Genomic DNA, 20,713 nt, shown 5'->3' with positions numbered 1-20,713 from the left:
TGACTTCCGCTGGACTGTGCCCCAGCAGGGGCCTGGTGCAGGTGGGCACGTGCCTGCGTGCTGAGTTGTGCAGGTGGGTTGTGGGCACCGGTGAGGGTCTACACAAGCCCAGTGAATATCCCTGAGCTCAAGGAAGAACAGTAATAAATCGCAGGTTAAAATACCACCTCTACAGGTCGAAAGAGAGACTGCTGAGAAAGGAAAAAGAGTTTTTCCTGCTTTTTGAACATGGGGCCCTGCAGTTTGCATTGGGTCTTGCAAATTATATAGAGGGCATAGGTGACCCTGTGCATAAGTCCTATTCTTAGTGGGTCTATTTTATTAGTGGCTCATGTGAGTGAAGTAAGGTGCTCCTTCCCCTAGAGCTTCTCTTTCTCCCCGTTTCACCGACTCTTCGTTCTGGTCGTAATATACAAAGTCTTCATATGCTGACAACTTTATTTACATTTTCCATTGCAGTCTTTCTCTTTCAATGACTGTAAATAATGGGGATTTTTGAAGCAAGAAGCAATAATATAAATTCCCTTGTAAATTTTAGGTAAACGTTTTGAAGACTTTACAGAGCATCAGTGAGAGCTGTCACATTTGCATGGTTTCTCTAATTGTGAAGTGTTCCATTTTCAGTGAATGAATTTGCTTCTGTGGTTTAGCTCTCTAGGAGTGCTTTTGCCCAACCTCACCTTGGCAGGCCAGATGAGCAGGATACACTGGGGACACAGCATGTGATCTGTGACCATTTGCAGAAGGGTGGGATGTGAGGACTGGATATGCCAGTGTCTCTGCAAAGGGTTTAATTTTTGTTGTGTGAAGGCGTGAGCAGCTGATAACACTAGGCCCGGTTATTTTCAAATGATAATTGTAACAGTCTCAGTTTACCATGTTCTCCTTAGAATACTCTCCTCCCTCGGCTTATAGGACAGCCTTCTCTTGGTTTTCCTCTGGTCCCTCTGGCTGATCCTCTTCAGTTTCCTTTTCTTTGATGCAATCTCTAAATGTTTGAATTGCAGAGGGCTTACTTCTCTGCCTTTTCCCTCTTATTTGATATACTTTTGTAGCTAACAGCACAGTTTCAGGAGCCAGGTTGTCTGGGTTGAGTTGCTACTAATTGTGGTGATCTTTGGCAAGTTGTTTGGCCAATTACAGTTTTCTGTGAGTTTGTGCTCCACAGTTTTACATTGATTAGAAGAGGAGAATAATAGTAGTACCTTCCTTATACCTTGTGTGAGGATTAAATAATTAATGTTAATTCATGTCAAATGAATAGTAAATGTTTTTAGCTATTAAGTAGATGTTTGGGCTTCTTCTATTACCGATAGGAAGCTTGTGTGCCTGATGCACAGTGAGGCCAAACAAACTGAAATGTCGGAGTTTGGAGCAGAGAAAGGTTTATTGCTGGGCCAAGCAAGGAGAACGGCTGGCTCGTGCCCCCCAAACCTTGAAGTTCCTGAAGGGTTTCAGCAAAGCTTTTTTAAAGGCAAGGTGAGGGAGGTCGTCCCAGGATATGTGATCAGCTCATGCACAATTCTCTGTGATGCTGAGATAACAGGGCAGTGAACATTATCAATCCTTAGGTGCCAGGAGGTCTGGGGGTATGTGCTCATGATCATCAAGTAGTTAATTTCTTCCATTTTGTGGTGGTTTTTAGCATCTGAAAAACTCAGGAAATATGCATGAGATACTATTATCTGGGTACTTCAGAGAGGAGACACAGCAGAGGATATGTGGAAGGGGTCGGTCCCAGGAAGGCCCCATAGGGTCCTGCTTGGTTACACTTCTGGCTATAATGAACTAGCTTGTAGCAGACCAATACTTCTACCCAGAACACCCAGATAAGGTAGACAAAGGACCAAAAAACATCTCTTTGAAGGCACTAGAGAGCTCCCAGGCAGCCAGGACTTGGGAAGCCAAGATCCCAGAGTGGAGGGAGACTTATGGAGGTCATACTCAATGAGTCTGATATTCTTAGTTCTTTTCACCTTGATGCATATACCAGTTCATCAATGGCAGGTGCAGAGACTACGAAGGTAAGTAGAAAGTGACTGTGAGGAGGCTGAGAAGTTAAGCAAAGCTACTCTCAGTTTCATAGTGCTGGGGAGAAAAAAACAGAGATCAGAGCTCACCAAGATAGATGGATCCCAATAAACACTCCATGCATTCAGTTGGGACCCCCTAAAGCTTACACCCTAGAAGTCAGTGTTAACTGAAAACAGGCCAGGCATACAAAGACTGAAACCTAGTTTTGAATGAGCTCAGTCCTTAATTGGATAAAGGTGATCTACAGTTTGCTAGACGCTAAAGGAAAATCCTCTCTGGAAGGAAGCTATTACCCAGAGCCTTGAAAATTTTTCTTATAAGCAATGATTGTATTCAATAAAATGTGCCTGGTATATCCAGAGACATGACCAAGGATTGGGGGAAAGCATAGAAATATCTATAGGTGATCCAGATACTAGAGTTACCAGATATAATCTCTAAAACTGTTATGAGAAATACATTCAACAAAAAAGGCAAGATGGAGAATTTAAACAAAACAAAATAGGGATGGAGATATATATATAAATAAAATAAAGAAGCAAATGGAAATGTAGAAATGAAAAATACAAAAATTAAGAATGGAGTAGGTAGGTTCACTCTGAAGATTAGACACAGGAAGAGAAAATTAATGATGTGGAATGTAGGTCAGTAGAAGATATTAAGATATATAGAGAGTAAAAAAATGGAAAATGCAGAAAAGAGCATGATAGGCATATGGGTCATGGTCTAAAACATATGTATTGGAACCCTAGAATGGGAGAAAAAGGAGAATGGGGCAGAAGCAATATTTGAAGTGATAATGGCCAAGATTTTCTAAAATTAACAAATGACATCAGCCACAAGTTCAAGAAATGCTATAAACCCCAGGCAGGATAGATACAGGTAAACCACACATAAGCATTTCATAGTAAAACTGATGGAAATTAAAGACAAAATATTAAATGAAGCCTGAGAAAAATAGATTATCTTCAAAAGAACAATAATAATACTGGCAGCTGATGTTTCAGCTGAAATGATGTAGGCTAGAAGACAGTGGAGTTACAGTTCGTGAGTATAGGCATACATCATTTTTTTGCACTTCATCTTATTGTGCTTCACAGATACTGTGTTGGTTTTTTTTTTAATATTTATTTACTTTCCTCATTTTTCTTGTCTGTGTCGGGTCTTAGTTGTGGCACACGGGATCTTTGTTGAGGCATGAGGGATCTTTTCGTTATGGCGTGGTCTGCTTGGGTTTCTCTCTAATTGTGGCATGCAGGCTTCTCCAGTTGTGGCGTGTGGGTTTTCTCTCTCTAGTTGTGGCGCGCAGGCTCCAGGGCACGTGAGCTCTGTAGTTTGCGGCATGTGGGCTTTCTCGTTGAGACGTGCGAGCTCAGTAGTTGTGGCATTTGGGCTTAGTTCCCCCGTGGCATGTGGGATCTTAGTTCCCCGACCAGGGATCGAACCCGCATCCCCTACATTGGAAGGAGGATTCTTTACCACTGGACCACCGGTGAAGTCCCGATACTGTGGTTTTTTTACAAATTGAAGGTTTGTGACAACCTTGCATTGTCCCATGATCGTTAGTATTTTTTTAGCAATAAAGTATTTTTTAAATAAGGTGTGCACATTTTTTTTTCAGACGTAATGCTATTGCACACTTAATAGACTATGGTATAGTATAAACATAAGTTTTATATGCACTGAGAAACCAAAAAATTCATGTGGCTTACTTTATTGCAATATTCACTTTATTGTAGTGGTCTGGAACCTAACCTGCAATGTCTCTGAGGTATGCCTGTACTCCAAGCAAATAACTGCTAATTTAGAATTCTGTATCCTTCAAAAATATCCTTTAAAGTAAAGGGGATATGATACCGAAAGCACAAACAACAAAAGGAAAAATAGATAAATTGTACTTCATCAAAATTAAAAACTTTTGTGCTTCAAAGGACACCACTGAGAAAGTGAAAAGACAACTCATAGATTGGGAGAATATTTTTGCAAGTCATATAACCAATAAAGGGCTTGTATCTGCAATATGTAAGGGATTCTTATAACTCAACAACAAAATGACAAATCACCCAATTTAAAAACGGACACAGAATTTATGTAGCAATTTCTCCACAGAAGATACAGAAATGACCAATAAATATGTGAAAAGATGCTCACAATCATTAGCCATCAGGTAAATGCAAATTGAAACCATGAAATACCAACTCAAATTTATTAAGATGGCTATAATAAAAAAAAAAGAAACAAGCACTGGTGAAGTTTTGGAAAAATTGGAACCCTCATGCATTGCTGGTGGGAATGTAAAATGGTGTAGCCTCTTTGGAAAACAGTCTGGCAGTTTCTTAAAATATTAAATATAGAGGTCATGTGACCCAGCAGTTCTTCTCCTAGGTACACACCCAAGAGAAATGAAAATATATGTCTATGTAAAAACTTGTACACAAATGTTCATAGTAGTATTATTCATAATAGCCCCGAAGTGGAAGCAACCCAATGTCCCTCAGCTGATAAATGGATAAATCAATTGTGGTATATCCATGTAATGGAATATTATTTAGCAATAAAGGGAATGAAGTACTGGTAAATGCTATAGTATGGAAGAACCTTGACAACTTTATACTAAGTGAAAGAAGCTAGTCACAAAAGACTATTATGTGATTCCATTTATATAAAATGTTTTGAATAGGCAAATCTGTAGAGACAGAAAGTAGATTAGTGCTTTCTGGGTATAGAGGGGATGTGTTTGTGGGAATGAAGAGTTACTATCAATGGGTACATGGTTTCTTTTTGAGGTGGTGGAAAAATTCTAAAATTTATTGTGGTGATGGATGGGCAACTCTGAATATATAAGCTAGGGAATTGTACACTCTAAATGGGTGAATTATATGGTATGTGAATTATATCTCAATAAAGCTGTTACAAAAAAAAAAAAGGACGTGAAACAAACAAGTTTCTAGAAAATAGGAACTGAGGAAATTTGTTGCCAGTGGACTCTCGCTAAAGAAACACTAAAGAGAGTTCTTCAGGCAGAAGGAAATTATCACAGAAGCACAGAAACACAGGAAGGAATGAAGTACAGAGACCAAAGTAAATATGTGCGTAAATTTAAATGAATATTGACTGCCAGAACAATACTATGTCATAGGGTCCAGAATACATTTCTCAGTATGTCAAAAGGTATATAGGCCATATTAAAGTGGTCTAGTGCCCTTACCTTTTCTGGGAAGTGATAACATTCATTTGTAGTAGGTTCTGCTGAGTCAGGAAACCATGTGATTATCTCAAGGGTGAATTACTGAAAGAATTAATAAAAGAATATGTACTAGGAATAAATAGAATAACATAAAGAAATAGATAGGAAATATGGAATAATAAAGAATAGCAGATTAAACCAAAAGATGCCAAGAAAGGAGAAAAAAGGAAATTAGAATGTAGGTCAAATGTAGGTCAAATATTGAACATGTAGATTTGCACCCAAACAATAGCAATCACTTTAGAGTTAACAGACTTCGTTAAATACTTTTATTAAAAAACTAAGATTGTCAAGATTGGATAAAAAAACTAAATTCTAATTACAAGAGATACATCTTAAATATATGGGTACCAAATATTATAAGTAAAAGACTGGAAGAAGATAAGCCATGCAGCTCTAACCCAGTGGTGTGGCCATACTAGTAACAGATGACATAATCTTTAAGGCAAGAAACATTACTAGAGATAGGAAGAAATCCTGTGGTGCTAAAAGACTAGGAAATTATATTTTCAGTAAGAAGTATAAATCAATCAGTCAATCAAATATTGACAGAATTAAAAGGAAAAATAGAAAAATGTACAGTTGTAGTGGGAGATTAATATACTTCTCTATAGAATAAGCAGATTAAGAGCAATACGGATAGAGGAGATTTGAGAATCTCACTTAACAAACACTGAAGCTGTTGAGTACACATCCTTGGCATTTACTGGGCCATAAAATAAGTTTCAAGAAATTTCAAGTTCCTACTGTATAGCACAGGGAACTGTATTCAGTATCCTGTGATAAACCAAAATGGAAAAGACTATGAAAAGAATATATATATGTATAGCTGAGTCACTTTGCTGTACAGCAGAAAGTAAACACAACACTGTAAATCAATTATACTTCAAGAAAATTAAAAAAAGAAATTTTAAAGGACTGAAATCATACAGAGTATATTTTCTGACCATAGTGAAATTAAGCTAGAATTCAACATTAAAAAAGATGCTAGAAAATTCCTAAATATTTGGAAATTATGTAATACACTTGTAAATAACCCATGGGTCAAAGAAGAAATCCCAGTGGAATTTAGAAAATATTTTGGACTGAAGATAATGAAAATATGGCATATCAGATCTTGTGGTCTGTAGCTAAACCTTACTTAGAGGAAAATTATAGTCTTAAATGCACATGACTGAAAAGAAGAAAGACTAAAAATCTTAAGATTTTATACAGTAGAAGAAACCAGCATATTAAACACAAAGAATGTGGAAGGAAGGAAATAGCAAAGATAACAGAAACTAATGAGATAGAAAGCAAACTTAAAATAGTGGAAAAGCAATGCAATCAAAAGTTGGTTCTTTGAAAAGACTGATCAGTGAATAAAGGACCTCTATTAGAGAAAAAAAAAAGGGAAAGCACAAATTACCACTATTAGGAATGAAAAAGGGGGCACCACTACAGATCCTCAAGCCACAAAAAGTTAGCTGTTGTCTTTAGTTTCACCAGTGCACTTGTGGGACTTCAACCGCCATGTTTTTATTCATGCCCAAACCCCCAACTCTGTTTCTCTATTCAACACCTCCACTTGTTTTAGACATAACATCTTAAAAACAAAAATCCCAATTTTATCTTATCTCCCTGCCGCCAACAGCTTTTTGTATAATGTTTCCCATGTTGGTAAATGGTAGCACCATTTATTAATTTGCTCAAGCAAGACACTCTCAAGCAAGGATGCTTCCACATCTTATCAATCACCAAGTCATTCTGACTTTTCCTTCTTCCCTTCCCCTCTTTCCCTGTATTACCCCCTCTCTTCTTTTCTCTCCACTTCCACCGCTTCCACTATTGTCCAAGCCACCTTCAAATCGCCCCCCCCCCCCATTCTTGCAGTGGCCTCTTCATTTGTCTTCCCCCTTCTATCCTCATACTGCAAAGCTGATCCTGCATGCGTCTGTTTACAACCAATTTCACGACTTCTCGTTGCCTTAGAATCAAGTCTAAAATCTGCTGTGGCCAGGAAGACTCCCTCTCCGGAGCCCTTGCCCTGCCTTCTTTTAGTATCTCAACTACTCATACTCCTTCTGTGTCAGGGCTTTTATATCCATAATACTTCAGCTCCCCGATCCCTGCACTCCTTCCACAGTGAAAATAAGAACAGAAATAACAAAGGTGACTAACTCCTTGTCCTCCTTATTTCCCTGTTTGGTGGTTGGTCCTGTCCACAGCCCTGAAGCCTGGTCTGTCATGCTAGGACATAGCACAGTGCCTGGCACAGAGAAGGTGCACAGGAAAGCATTATTCATCTGAATGAGTGAATGATAATAGATTAATAATAACACTGAAACTTGGTGCTGACACTGTTTTTCAACTTGACTGAAAAGAAACAGAAAATGGAAAAAGGTACCTGTAAACGCAAGTAAATATAGTCCAGCCTTTTCAAGAGAGAAGTTTAATGCATTTTTGGTTATTTATTTAATGATAGAAAGGCCCTTTAAAATAATCCAAATATTTCCCAGATTATCACACCCACTCAGCTTAAGCTCTTAATGGGAGGAACCTTGCCTTTTGTCTTTCTTGTAGAATTTGGCAGAGGTCCTTGCCTTTGGTTGGTGAGCTGTGCAATTTTGTTGACTTAAATAGAAGTCTGGGGCTTGATTTGGAAACTGCCTAAATCAATTTCAGGACATTGCTTCTCTCACTGAGGTTGCTGGCCATAAACAACATAACTTGTTAAAGGTTCCTGAGGAAGTAAAATCCAACCGCTTTCAAAGTAAATACATTCATATTTTTTCATAACCCGTATATGCTAGATCTTCAAAAATATCCTTGTACTTGACCCTAAAACATTTATTAAGTACCCATGATATATTTGTTGTTCCGAAGAGGCTAAATGGGCCCCTAGAGATTTAGAAGTTTAAATATGATTTGTTGAGGTTAGCCAACAGGACCGATTTCTTCTGATATCATGTGAGTCAGTTTCATTCGGCCTTTTTCTTAAGAAAACTGACCAAGAGTTACTTTTATTTTTAAAATATGTAAAATCACACCTTTGTAAGAAACTGTTCATTTTCTATTGTGAAGTGCATTATACGTATGAAGGGGATGAATGTGGATGGTGTGTATAGTTTGAAGGATGATGAAATGAGCACCATGTCCTCACTGCCCATCTTAGGAAACGACAGAGGGCATCCCCGGCGTGTGCGCCCTCCACCTCGTCCCTTTGCAGTGGCACTTATGGGATAGGAGGCAACCGAAGCCCACAAAAGCTTGAATGGCTGAGCCAGGGTTTTGTGAAGGTTTTATTAAGAATTGTGAAAGGGACGTGCGGCCCTGCTTGTTGGAAAGCTCTCTTTCCTGACTCACTTTGCTTGTCAGCTAAGTCCAGTCTGTAGTCCTGCTGCCTTTAGAAGGAACCACCAAGTTGAGGGAAGCCATAAGCTTCATGACTGCCTGGCGACAGAGCACGATTGGAGGAGGATATGGTGTAGCTCTCTTAGAACTGACCGTCTGATGCGCCGATGGCCTGTGTGCTGCTCTGCAAGTGGGATGAGCCTGGATTGGGGGCGCTCAGGGTGCCCACAGTGAACCCGGCGCTGGAGGAAGATGGGGCCCACAGCAGGGCTTCACTTCTGAGCCAGGAGCGGGGCCAGTGCGGTCAGAAGGGCCCTGCACTTGCAGGTGCTATTTTGAAAGTCTTCATACTTTTTTAACCTGTGAATGTGCATTTTGTATGATGGGACAATGGAACATGCTCCGAGGGCTTGGAGCCACAACTCATGCGGGGTTTCGCCTCCTGCTGCCTCCTCGCCTCCCTGGGAGGGCTTTGCAGCTGACTGCTCCCCAACTCCCTGGGGCTCCAGGCCTTTCTACCCAGCAACTGCTGCTGGCCTCTGTCCCTGGTGGGGCTTGGGCTCTGGCAGGGCCAGGGCCAGGCATGTATGCTCTGTGGCGTCTGAGGGCTGGGCATGGTGCTGGCATTCCTGCCCTGAGCTGGCAGTGTCATAGTGTGTTCAGCGCCACCTTGGTGGGTGAGCCTCTCACCCACCGCTGATCCAGGCACGGAGCACTTTGAGTGTGAAATTGCAACCCCTGGGGGGCCGCCTGTCTGCTGTGGGTGGGGGAGGCAGGCTCAGGGGAAGTGGAGATTGACTTCAAGCACCAACCATGAAAAGTGGCCCACAAATCTGTGGGTCTGCTGGGCAGTTCTGCTTGGGGCCCATTTGGCCCATAACTGCTGGCTCCCTCCTGTGTCTGTCGTCAGCTGGTGGCTCATCTGGAGGCTTGGTGATCCACACTGGCCTCGCTCAGCGTGTGGCGGTTGGCAGGCTGTCGGCAGGGGCAGCGGGCGTGACCAGGTACCCCGGAGTCTGGCTAACCCAGGCTTCTTCGTGTGGTGACAGAGTTCCAAGAGCAACAGGAGAGCCCAGTCCTAGTGAGGAAGTGCCTCTCAAGTCTCTGCTGTGTCACATTTGCTACCATGTTGGCCAGAGCTAGACACAGGCCAGCCCAGATTCCAGGAGCAGAGAAAGAATCCACCTCTTGATGGAGGGAGCTGCAAAAATTACATGCAAGGGATGTGGATGGAGGGATGGAAGGAACCCATGAAATGACATAAGCAAATGGCATTTATTTTAGTTTTTTTCTTTTAAAAATCAGCATATATTTTCCCACTTCTGAACTCTTACCAAAATGAGCTTAACGGATAGACCTCATGTATATTTATAGAACAGTTCCATGCAAATCTATTTCAGAGTTCCACAGAACTTTATTGCCTAGACTAAGGATTACTTTAGACCTGCTGCCAAACCCAGATAATCATTAAACCACCCCAGTAACACGCCACTTCACTGGATTAAGGAAAGAAAAGAATGTATAAGTTGAGACGTGACATCAGCCTTGTTTTAGATATTTTTCCTCTCCAGGATGGTGAGTCTGCCATTTCCTTTTGAATGCACTGTCTTTGTAGGAACTGTCAGGAAAACGAGTGACCTTGTGCAGGCTGTCTGCAAGGAGTGGAGGGCTCTTTCCATGTCCCCAGAGATCGAGGGCCCGGTTAATGGTTTGTTTTGACCCGGAGGAGTGGCACAAAATAGCAGAGTATTTGGAAGGGTCCCTCATGTGGCTCTGTGACTGACCTCCTCCCCAGCACCCCCCCCACCTCCCCACCAGAGTCCTGGCTACAGGTTCAGAGCCTGCAACCTGGTCCTCCAGCCACACCACTCTCACTGCCCCTCACCTACCCTAACCGCTCTCCCGTGATCGCCCTGCCATGTTATCTTCCGCAGGGCTTCTGGCTTTGTCTTATGTCCTGAAGTGCCTGGCAATGTCCTGGCCACCGAACCGAGGGCCAAGAAAGGAGTGCAGGGGACATGCTCCCAGGGTATGAGGGTTGACACGAAAATCACTGGAGTCAGGAAATTCCAGGGCCCTTAAGTCATTCGGCAAGACATTTGACATGAAAGGCCCAGGGAGGGGATCAGGTTGCCTCCCTGTCCGTAGGAATTGAGGTTCCTGTCAGGAACTGGTCTGGCAGGGAGGCGTCTGAGTCCTTCACTCTGTAGGCGGAGTCTAGATAGTTCCGTCCAAACCTTTCTAATAAACAGATTGGAATGAACCGCCACTCGCTGCCTGTTCACATTGTTGTTGCGTTCTTTCATAACTGTTACTTAGTTGTCCCTGACAAGATTGAAGACTGCACTTGGCGTGTACCTATCAATTTGTTTCTAACAATGATACCTAAAGCCGAACCCCAAAGTGCTGAGGGAATTTTACGCTTTGTGTGTCAGTCCAGCCAAATAGCCCTGTATTCCTACCCTTTGGCTCATGTGATGGTTTAAATATTAATCGTGTTTGTCTGGGGTGTAACGATGGCAGGGCTCATGTTGTGGAACGGAGCGGGCAGTGTGTGTTTGTTCGTTTGGTGTCTTTACGGGCTGCCCGTGTTGCTGGGACCCCTTCGTGCCCACGTGCCCCGGCTCGCTAAGGGGGTCAGTGTCTGACCTTGCCCCCTTCCTATAGGCATACTGTGAGGATCCCCCCACACCTCCTGAGGGGTTAAAAGGCACAGAGTCATCGTTTCTCTTTTAGTTGAAGGACTTGTACAAATTGCCCAACTGTTAATTAGGGAGGTAGGGTTGTGACACCTGGCTTAGGAAGTCAGGGCAGCCTTTCTCCTGGCAGGAGAATGGGGCCGTTTTATGGAGGATGGTTGGGTCTCAGGAGGCTGTGGCTACTAATTGTAGCAGAAGGAATATAACTGAGGATGAACTTTCACACATTTTGACGGTTGGCTTAAATGACTTTTTATTCTCTTGTGTTCTATTGGTGTGTCATACTTCCCTGACAAAATGATCTTTGAGGGAAGGAAGCGTCTATGTGTTCCTTGGTGCCCAGCCCGGGCCTGACATATAATTTTGTTAAAATTGAACTATGGAAGTGGCATAGTTAATGATGCCCTGACTGTGAGGAGAGGGACGATGAGAACAGGCAGTTCTGCTAAGGTTTTGGGATTCTGTGGTCAGGAGGCTGGGGACACAGTAGGGCTTCTTGCTGTGATTTGGGGCCGCCGGTGGCATGTGGAGGCAGATGCTTGGTGCGCCAGGGTGAGCGGTGAGGCAAACCAGATATTCGCCCCAGCGGCTGGGGATCAAATCAGAAGGTATGGGTGGAGATGGTGTGGAAAATAAACACGGCTGCCAGTAAGGATGGGGCTGCATCTACTGGCCCCAGTGATCCACCTCTGCCCCAACTGAGGAGAAGAGCGTAGGGCAGGGGGGTGGCGAGGGCTGAAAGCCCGGGACAGGGTCACTCAGGCTTCCGTCTACTCCCTGCTAGTCTCCCCTTGAGGCGCCTCAAGTTCATGACCCAGGAGGGCCAGAAGCAGCGTGTGCTGGGGCTGGCCTGGGTGGCTCGAGAGGGCTGATCAATAAGTCTCAGGAATTTTGTTCAATATAGCCATTATTAAAAATTAAATTATCCTGTATAAATGTATAATGAATAAAAGTTACATTAGAAACAAAGGTAAAGGAGGTATATGTATATGTATAGCTGATTCACTTCGTTATACAGCAGAAACTAACACACCATTGTAAAGCACTTATACTCCAATAAAGATGTTAAAAAAACACAGATATTTATAAAAATAAATAATTAAAAATGAAAAAAACCCCAAAAACAGATGTTTATAAAAATAAACAGTTAAAAAAAAGAAACAAAGGTAAAAAATACTCAAATATATATACATATATATGTATAACTGAATCACTTTGCTCTACACCTGAAGCTAACACAACATTGTAAATCAGCGGTACTTCAATTAAAAAAAAATACTCAAAACATGTTACTGCCTAATTGTTTCATTACATTTTGCTGCTACCTATGCTTGGGAGGTTACTTACATCTCCTGGATCTGTATGATAAAATTTCTATATGCTGGTGAGCTGCTGTGTAACTTTTTTTAGCTCCACGCTCAGTGACTTCATGGTGGTAGCTTGAAACTGGCCATGGTGGAATATTTATACCACATACACATGCACATCCTGCCTCTCTACACCACAGCAGTACTTCCTCTCGGACTCGGTTCTCTGCCAGGCCTGAGTGTGGACCACAGCCTCAGAATGCCTTCGACCCCCTAGAGGGGAAGCAGAAACTTTTTATCCAAAAGCTTCTTTCTTTGGACTTTCTTTGGACTCACACATTTCCAGGGATGGAGACAAAAGAAATTGTCATGGCTTAAAGGGCTTTCATTATCCCCATCTGCTAGTCTGTTGATTATATGTGGGATTAAAAATGAGCAGAAGTGTTGATACTATCAACAGAACGGACCACGTAAGCTTTTTTAGTCGAAAATGTCAATAGGAGTTAAAAGCAAGAATGAACTGCAGTGATTACAGCTCTACTGACACGTGGTCCAGTGTACATGGTAACGGGTTCCGTTTCCAATGGAATTTTCCACCTAGGAATGATAAAAGTCTGATTTCAGTCCGCAGGAGACCCTTAGCCCAGGAGACGCCTTCTGCAGGAAATCCTTCCTGTCTGCTGCTTCCGCAGGCAGGGAAGCCAGCTCCCCCGTGTGTTCCCCCCAAACCCTGGGCACACCTCTGGTATCACAGCGCAGTGAGTTTGGCCAGTTTGGTCTCTGCTTTCTCAGATCGGATGATCCATCTGTAAAATGCCAGTCAAGAATGCTGACCCTCACCAGCATGCCTTTAATAGTTTATTAGAGAAATAAAACAGGTGAATCAAATAGGATTAACCCCTTCAAGTGATTTAACTATTTCTTACAAATAATAAAGAACAAATTCCTTTCATTCTGTTGAGGATAACCAGAAACACGGAACTGCGGGGTTCCTGCAAGAATTAGCAGCTTGTTATAGATGCTGATTCTGGACAAGTTGACAGTCTGCGTTTCTCTTGTTGAGGATAATAAGCAAAGCTTTTCTATCAAAGGAGACTAATTCCTTGTTTGAAATCTCACTTACACCAGGAGGATTATCAGGCCTTCACCTAGATGTTTTGAAGTAGCCACGTATTTGCCTCCACTTTTCCTCAATCTCCTGGCATTTTGGAATAAGAGCCTTAACTCACCCAAGTGGATGAATAATCAGAGCCATCCTTGCAGCCTGAGAAATGAAGCATGAAGTTATACACTTGGATTTCCTCCTAATGTTAATCTTTGGTACAATTACTTTCCTGTAGTTCTAAGTGTATTGGTTATTCTAAATGTCATGTAATGCCACAAAGGCTCGTGTCTTGCCCTTATGCCTGTCCAGGATGGGTCAGTGGAGGTGAGGCAACAGGATGCTCTCTTCCATGAGGTGATTCAGGAACCTGAGCTGTTTCTCTCCAGGGTCTGTCGGTTTCCAGACTTGAGAGTCTTCTCTGGCTCCTCTGCATCTAGCCACAGGCACGAGAAGAAAGGTGGATGGTTGTGCAGGGGTGTTATGGCCAGGCTGGTTGGGACCTTTCTTCCCTTTCACCGATATTCCAGTGGTCAGCACTCAGTTACATGGTAGTAGCCCAACTATAGGCCTGGGATATGTGGTCTCTGTTCCCAGGGGGAAAAGGGAACGGGGTTGGTAAATACGTGGCGTTACCTTGGCCACACCAGAACACTCAGATGACAGAAGTTGTGTTTTGCAATCACATTTTCAAGTCCTTAGAAGGTCTCTGGCCATAGAGAAGATGCAGAGCATAGTGGCCAAGAGCATGACCTGGACTCAAATCACCTCTATCCAGATCCCAGCTCCACCGTTTATCAGATGTGACATTGGGCAAGTAACTTAGTCTCTCTCTGTGCCTCAGTTTCCTCATTGTAAAATGGGGATAACAAAAGAAATGAATAGAGTTTGTGTGAGAATCAAACGATGTAACATACGTAAAGTGCTTAGAATTATGAATGGGATGTAATTAACAATATAAAAGTATTTGTTAAATAAGGTTTCAAAAAATGAGGCTAGTAACAAAGAGACCTAAGGTCCTCTTTGGTGTGTTGTAATTTGGATATATTGTCATTCAGATGGAGAATGTTTCTTTTTGTTCAATTGTAAAAATGTTTATTGAGCGACTATTAATTATAATGGCCCAGGTATGACCATAGGCGCTGAATAAGTAGGCTTCTCACTGAGTCAAAGGAAACAGCATGTTTTCTCCACCAGATTTGCCTTTTAAACTCTGTGTCTGTCAATCAGTGGTCCCATCGGCATCTTGGTTTCCACTCCCCAAATCCATGGCTTCCCCTGGGCCCCTCAGAGTGGAAAGTGGCATTAGCCCAGTGCCTGGTACTTCTCTTCCCTGCCCACGTATTGGGCGCCCTGTCAATATCACTCCCTTAGTAGGTGCCATTTCTGTCTACCTGTTATGCAGTTTGCTTCCAATCTATTTGTATGAACATGCTACTTCTTCCAGTTAGGATCCAAATTTCAGAATAATGCTGGATGTTAAAAAATACATGAGGGCAACCTGAAGTGATTTCCCTGTACAGATCCCCATCCCAGGAGCAGGCTGGGCATAACAGACTCTTTCTCTTGCAGCTGGATGACTGCACGCTGCAGCTCTCCCACAACGGCACCTACCTGGACTTGGAGGCCACCCTGGCCGAGCAACGGGACGAGCTAGAAGGCTTCCAGGATGACGCTGGGTAAGAGCGACAACTGTCCCTCCCAGCTGGTCCCAACTTTCCACGAAATGGGGGCTCATAGAGGCCTTAAAATATCTTGGAGAAACCACCATAGCTTTGACCTTGTCTTCACTCACAGTCACACAGAAAGAAGGGAGATGCAAGTGATTCACCAGTAGTAACTGCAGACCCTTTTGAATTTGAGTAGCTCTTCTTGATAAGGCTACTCAGGAGTAGGAAAATTTCTGGTGTAGTTTAATTAAGCACATGGTATTTAATAGTCTGGTTTTTTTTTAAACCAAATATACTTAAATTAGTACTTTCCAGATTTTAGTGGATTGACAGCTGTTTTATATATTGTTTTTAACAATAAATTACTGGATATTAAGTTTTCTTGGCAGATGCCTCTGCAGATCATTTTATACTGTATCATCTTTTGAACTCACTACTGTGGAGAAAATAATTCTTAATTATGTTAATTAACATCAAGTTACTTTTAGCTTACATATAGGATTGCTTAATATTTCTGATTGCTGTGAGTCTGAATAAAGCAGTCCACATAAAAAATCAGAGATGTGTACAGAAAGCAAAACCACTGTAGGAATATTGTCATACAATTAGCCATTCCCCTATTTATTAGATTATTTTTTCTAGTAATTGTTTTATCCTTTTCCAGATTTTTTAAACTTTTCATGTTGAAATGATTTTTAACTTCCAGAAGAGTTGAAAATAAAGCACTGATATTTCCCAAATACACTTTACCCAGCTTCCCATAATGTTAACATATTATATAACCATGGCAAACCAAGACATTAATATTTGTAAGATACTGTTATGTATTTACTAGATTATTGAAATACTGTTTGGATGGGGCCCCCCACCTCCCTTTCTATTCCTCATTCATCTAGAGCCAAGTTTATCTCTGATTTCATTGCCTTCCTCCTTAGAAACCTTCAGAGGCTCCCTGTTCTTTTCCAAATAATGCCCAGCCATCTTCATCGGTGTCCAAGGACCTCCCCAAAATTTGTTTTGAAGCTACCTTGCCTGACTTAAAAATATATTACAGTCAGATGAATATTATCTGAGAGTGCTGATTTTTCATGAATGGCTCAAAAAAATGAGGAAAAATGGGAAGCTTCTTAGTGTTTGTTTCCTACCTGACACCAGTGTGTACCGATGACTTCCTGAGTTTCCCCTGCTTTAACACCCATCACAACTTACGGTCCTTTCTCCCTTAATTGTCCCTCTTTTCCGCTGCTAAAACTCTGCTAGGTCAGAACTGTGCCTGTCTGAATATCCAGCCTAGTGTTTTCTCAGCATGTTATAGGCACTTAGTGAGCACTGGTGGCCGGGTGAATGGCAGGATCCCAGAATGTATTCCTGAATGGCATGAACTTGAGCACCAAGACCAGGGTCCTTGGTAGGAACTAGGCAGGTTCTCTGAGGATGCCCTTCCTGTCTCCTGAGTGGTTCCAAGGGCCCCAAAAGACCCTGGAAACTGCCATAGGCTGTACACACGTGAAGCGTATCATTATTAAGTCACATCAGATTCTACTCATCATCATTTAAAAAATTGACATTATAAGACTGATAGATTCGAGGAAATCCATTGCTGTAGTTTTTACAAAGTATTTGACAATGACATCCTTTTATTTAACATGTCAGCATTCAGGCTGGATGACAGTCTAATGGGATGACTTCATGTCTCATTGATCAAACAGATCCCAGGAGTGTTATGAGTAGATCACTGCCAATTTGAAAAATGTCTCTAGTGGTGTTGTGCTTGAAGACCGTGACCTGTTTGATATTTTTTCTTTCTTATCAAAACTTGACTGGTTTGGAGATGGCAGCTTGGAAAAAAGTGTTAATATATTAGATAACAATATCAAGAGTTAAGAGTGGAAGAAAATAAAGCTTTATGGAGCACCTGCTATGCCACCCACTGTGTTAGGCACCTTATTTCACAGTATGTTTGTTTAATAGTTCATTCTGTTAATATCACAAACATGGAATTGGATTTTATCGTCTCCATTTTTCATTTGAAACTACCGAGGGCCCGGAGTTAAATCGCATGTCCAGGGAGGCAGAGCCGGTAGATGGTGGAGCCGCGTTTGAACACAGATGTGACTGGTTCCCAAGTCTGTGATCCTCCTCCATCCCAAGAGCTTCTGGGAAATGGCATTTCAGGTTCTCCTGAAGATGTACAGTTGTACTGGTGGGGACATGCGGTTGGTTCCTGCAAGGACATCCTCAGTTCCGGGCTAACACACTGGCTGTAGCTGGAGCCACACCCACTGCAGGGTTGCTCCGTCACCTGGCCCTGACGCTACAGCTCGCACTGTCATCAACTCCAGTGTCCAGATGCTGGAAGTCCCTTTGCAGCCGTTCCTGAAGAGCCAGGGAGCCCGCTGCAAGCTCCCCGGAGTAGATCCTGGGGCATTCCTTCTCACTTTGTTCCCTTATGAACTGTCACCTGGCCATGGGTTCATCTGAAAGTTGCAGCCTTGACCACATTTCTGCACCACATTTCCAACAGCACAGGATGCTGGGGAAATGAATTACGGCAAAATGAGAAGGCAGGACTCACGATGTGGGAAACTGCAAACAGGGGAAGGTGACCCAAATGATGTCGGGTAGCCGCACATTTGACTGCTGTGTCCCAAACTCACCGCAGACTTTGAAATAGTCTTCATTTGTGGGACCCACCCTTTGTCGTCTGGAACGTACTCAGGGTGATATTCTTCTGTGTCCGGAAGAATGTGAAGACTCTACCTCTACTGAACTCTGGTGGGGAGATCCCCTGTCCCTGGCCTGGGTTGCAGAAGACATGCCAGGATGGTGCTGTCCCGGCATTGCCGGGTCACCCTCGCGATCCCCAGGTCATTTACCAGCACTGAGCACTGGTGGCACATGGCACGTTACTGGGAGCTGGCTGGAAGCAGCCTGCAGATGGAGGTTTCCTGCACAGGTGGCAGGTGTCTGGGCACATCTGCAGTGTCACTTGCACTGAGTGTCCCTCCTAGGTCCTCTCCTAGAAGCGTGGCACTTGGCACAGTCTGTGTGCTTGAGAACTCATGTCTCCCTCGAATGGGAGTTAAAATATAATTTCTTCCTAGTTAAGAATTGCCCTGTCAAGGAATGAAAAGGGCAAATGAAACCATTCTTTCTCTTGATGTTTTTGTGTAAATTATAGGAAAATACCTGCTCATGTTGTGGCTATCTCCTGAAGATGGGTTGCAGGCTGTATGGAGATGGTGGTGGTGTTGGTACAGTGTGTTCTGAGTCAGTTTTCCTTGTGGAGGAGTTGGTTTCTTTGTTCTTGTCCAATACACTGCTCCTTTATGCCGGACTAGAATTTAACTTACCCCTTGTTTAGCATGATCACTCAGACTATAGCTAGTTGGAGAAGAAGAGAAAGACCTTCAAAAGTAGAAGGACAAAGCAATTATTATGCTAGCAGAGTAGAGCCAGGTCTGTTTGTTGCCTTCCAACGCCAGCGAAGTTAGCAAGTGCAGCAGGGTACAGCCGAAGCCGAAGCCCCTGGGTTATTATTCCTGACCCTGCCATTGTGGGACATTGGGCAAGCCACTTCACCTCTGATGGGAGTTTATAAAATTTATTTATAAAATGAGGACAATATTAACCAATCCCATTTCCCTCCTTGTATGAGCAGGGATCCCAACAGGGTCTCTGTTGCCCAAGCAGAGCGTAGCAGAGAGCAACTGCACAGTGGTTAGGGACATGGGCTTTACAGTTAGTCTTATGGCTGTGCGACCACGGGGATGTTACTTCACCTCTCCAAACCTCAGTTTCCTTGTAAGTGGGGTAATATAATCATAATACTGCCTCCTTGGGTTGTTGCAAGGTAAAATGTGATGATTTTATCTAAATGTAAATAGGTAAAATGTATCTAAAACGTTGAGCTGGTTCCCAGCATGTAACACAAACCCCAAACTAGTAGCTCTTACTATAATTACGGTCAGAATTTGAGATGATACACTGAAATGGGAATCACCACATTTTAGACCTGGGATGGGGTCTATGCAGGTCCATCACTGGGAGATCTCATTGTTTTAGTTGAGAAAACCAAGGTTGGAGACTTACCCACAGGGCAGAACTGGGCCAGATTCCACCTCCCCAACCCCCCACCCCTGACCTTTTTGCTTAGTCCCACCCTCACTGCCTTTGAAAGGAAACCGACGCACAGGGAACTGTCACAGAGAAGTGGGGTTAGAGGTTAGCCCTGAAGGCGACATAGTGGAGCTTCGCAAAGGTAGCGAGGACAGTAGGTTGGGGCATGGTAGAGCTCAGAGTGGGCCTGAGAAGCACGGGGCTTCAGGGATGCTGTGGACCAGTGTGGTCGTTGGACGGACTGTACGCATCCCCAGGTGCCCCTGACCTGGAGTACCTCAGGGCGCTCACCTCTTCCTCGGCTTGACTCCCCTCGGGCCTGTGTGAGAGGGTCAGCGCTGAGACAGTGCTTATCTCTGATTTCCCTCATCCCGCCACCCCCATTCCTGTCCCCACTGCGTTATGTAGAGGTGGGGAAAGTCAGGTGAAAACCTGTGGAGTGGGGTGGGTGGAGCCACAGTGGGAGGCTTGTGGCTCAGGGATGAAGGATGTGAAGCCTGGACGTGGGAAGGGCTGTGAGGAAGCCCATTCGCAGGGGCAGGTGGGCCCCGACCCCGCCAGCCTTGCAGTGGATGTGCTTGGAGGGATGAAAGGGTTTCGGGAGAGCTCTGGTTTGATTCTTAGACACCTAACTTCTCAGCCTGCAGCTCATGAGCGCCAAGGATCCATGTGTGTGTGTCGGGGGGCAAGAACCCCTGAGATTTCTGCAGTTTGTGGGTATGCAGGGTTTTGGGGTGGAGAGGGGTTTCAGAGCCTTTCATCAGATTCTCAAAGAGTTCTCTACATTCCAGATGTCAAGTTTGAAGGAATAAGAAGTCGTTTTCCCTTCTTACTGTCTGATACAAAAGTTAACCTCATCCAGTCACATCTCTGTCTGGGTTTCCTCTGCATCTGGACCTGGTAGAATGGGAAATCACCTAAAATACATTTTAAACCTAAATCTAAAAACCAAGTGAACTCGAAAAACCAAACTGAACAACAAACAAAAAACCTCGACAAAAGAGAGATTCTGGTTAGGGTGTGGATGGGACGCAGGGAAGGGTTTCCCCCCACTTTTCCTCGTAAGTGATTATCTGCAGCTGAGAGCGCAGGTGTGTTGTTGTCTGAGGCTCTTTTGACAAATCATCGAAGGATTAAGGGTCTCCCATCTTCTCAGTGCAAGGCTCACACTGCCGACCACCAAGCCCTGCTCTGGTCACGGT

The 20,713-nt window shown here is 43.4% G+C and overlaps 1 protein-coding gene across 11 annotated transcripts in view; it reads left to right on the top strand.

The window, feature by feature from the left end:
* The window catches only part of FHOD3 (formin homology 2 domain containing 3), a 491,067-nt gene that overhangs the window by 44,627 nt on the left and 425,727 nt on the right, over positions 1 to 20,713 (top strand). For all 11 annotated transcript variants that reach the window (XM_082354165.1, XM_082354171.1, XM_082354169.1 and 8 more), the window contains exon 2: positions 15,295 to 15,401. In XM_082354165.1, coding sequence (XP_082210291.1) covers positions 15,295 to 15,401 — 107 coding nt within the window. The remainder of the gene's footprint in view (positions 1 to 15,294; positions 15,402 to 20,713) is intronic.

The sequence above is a fragment of the Balaenoptera borealis genome (genome assembly GCF_965194805.1).
Source record: "Balaenoptera borealis genome assembly, chromosome: 14".
In the NCBI taxonomy this organism is placed as follows: Eukaryota; Metazoa; Chordata; class Mammalia; order Artiodactyla; family Balaenopteridae; genus Balaenoptera; species Balaenoptera borealis.
Note: the sequence above shows the minus strand (reverse complement) of the source record. Positions and strands in the feature narration are given on the sequence as shown.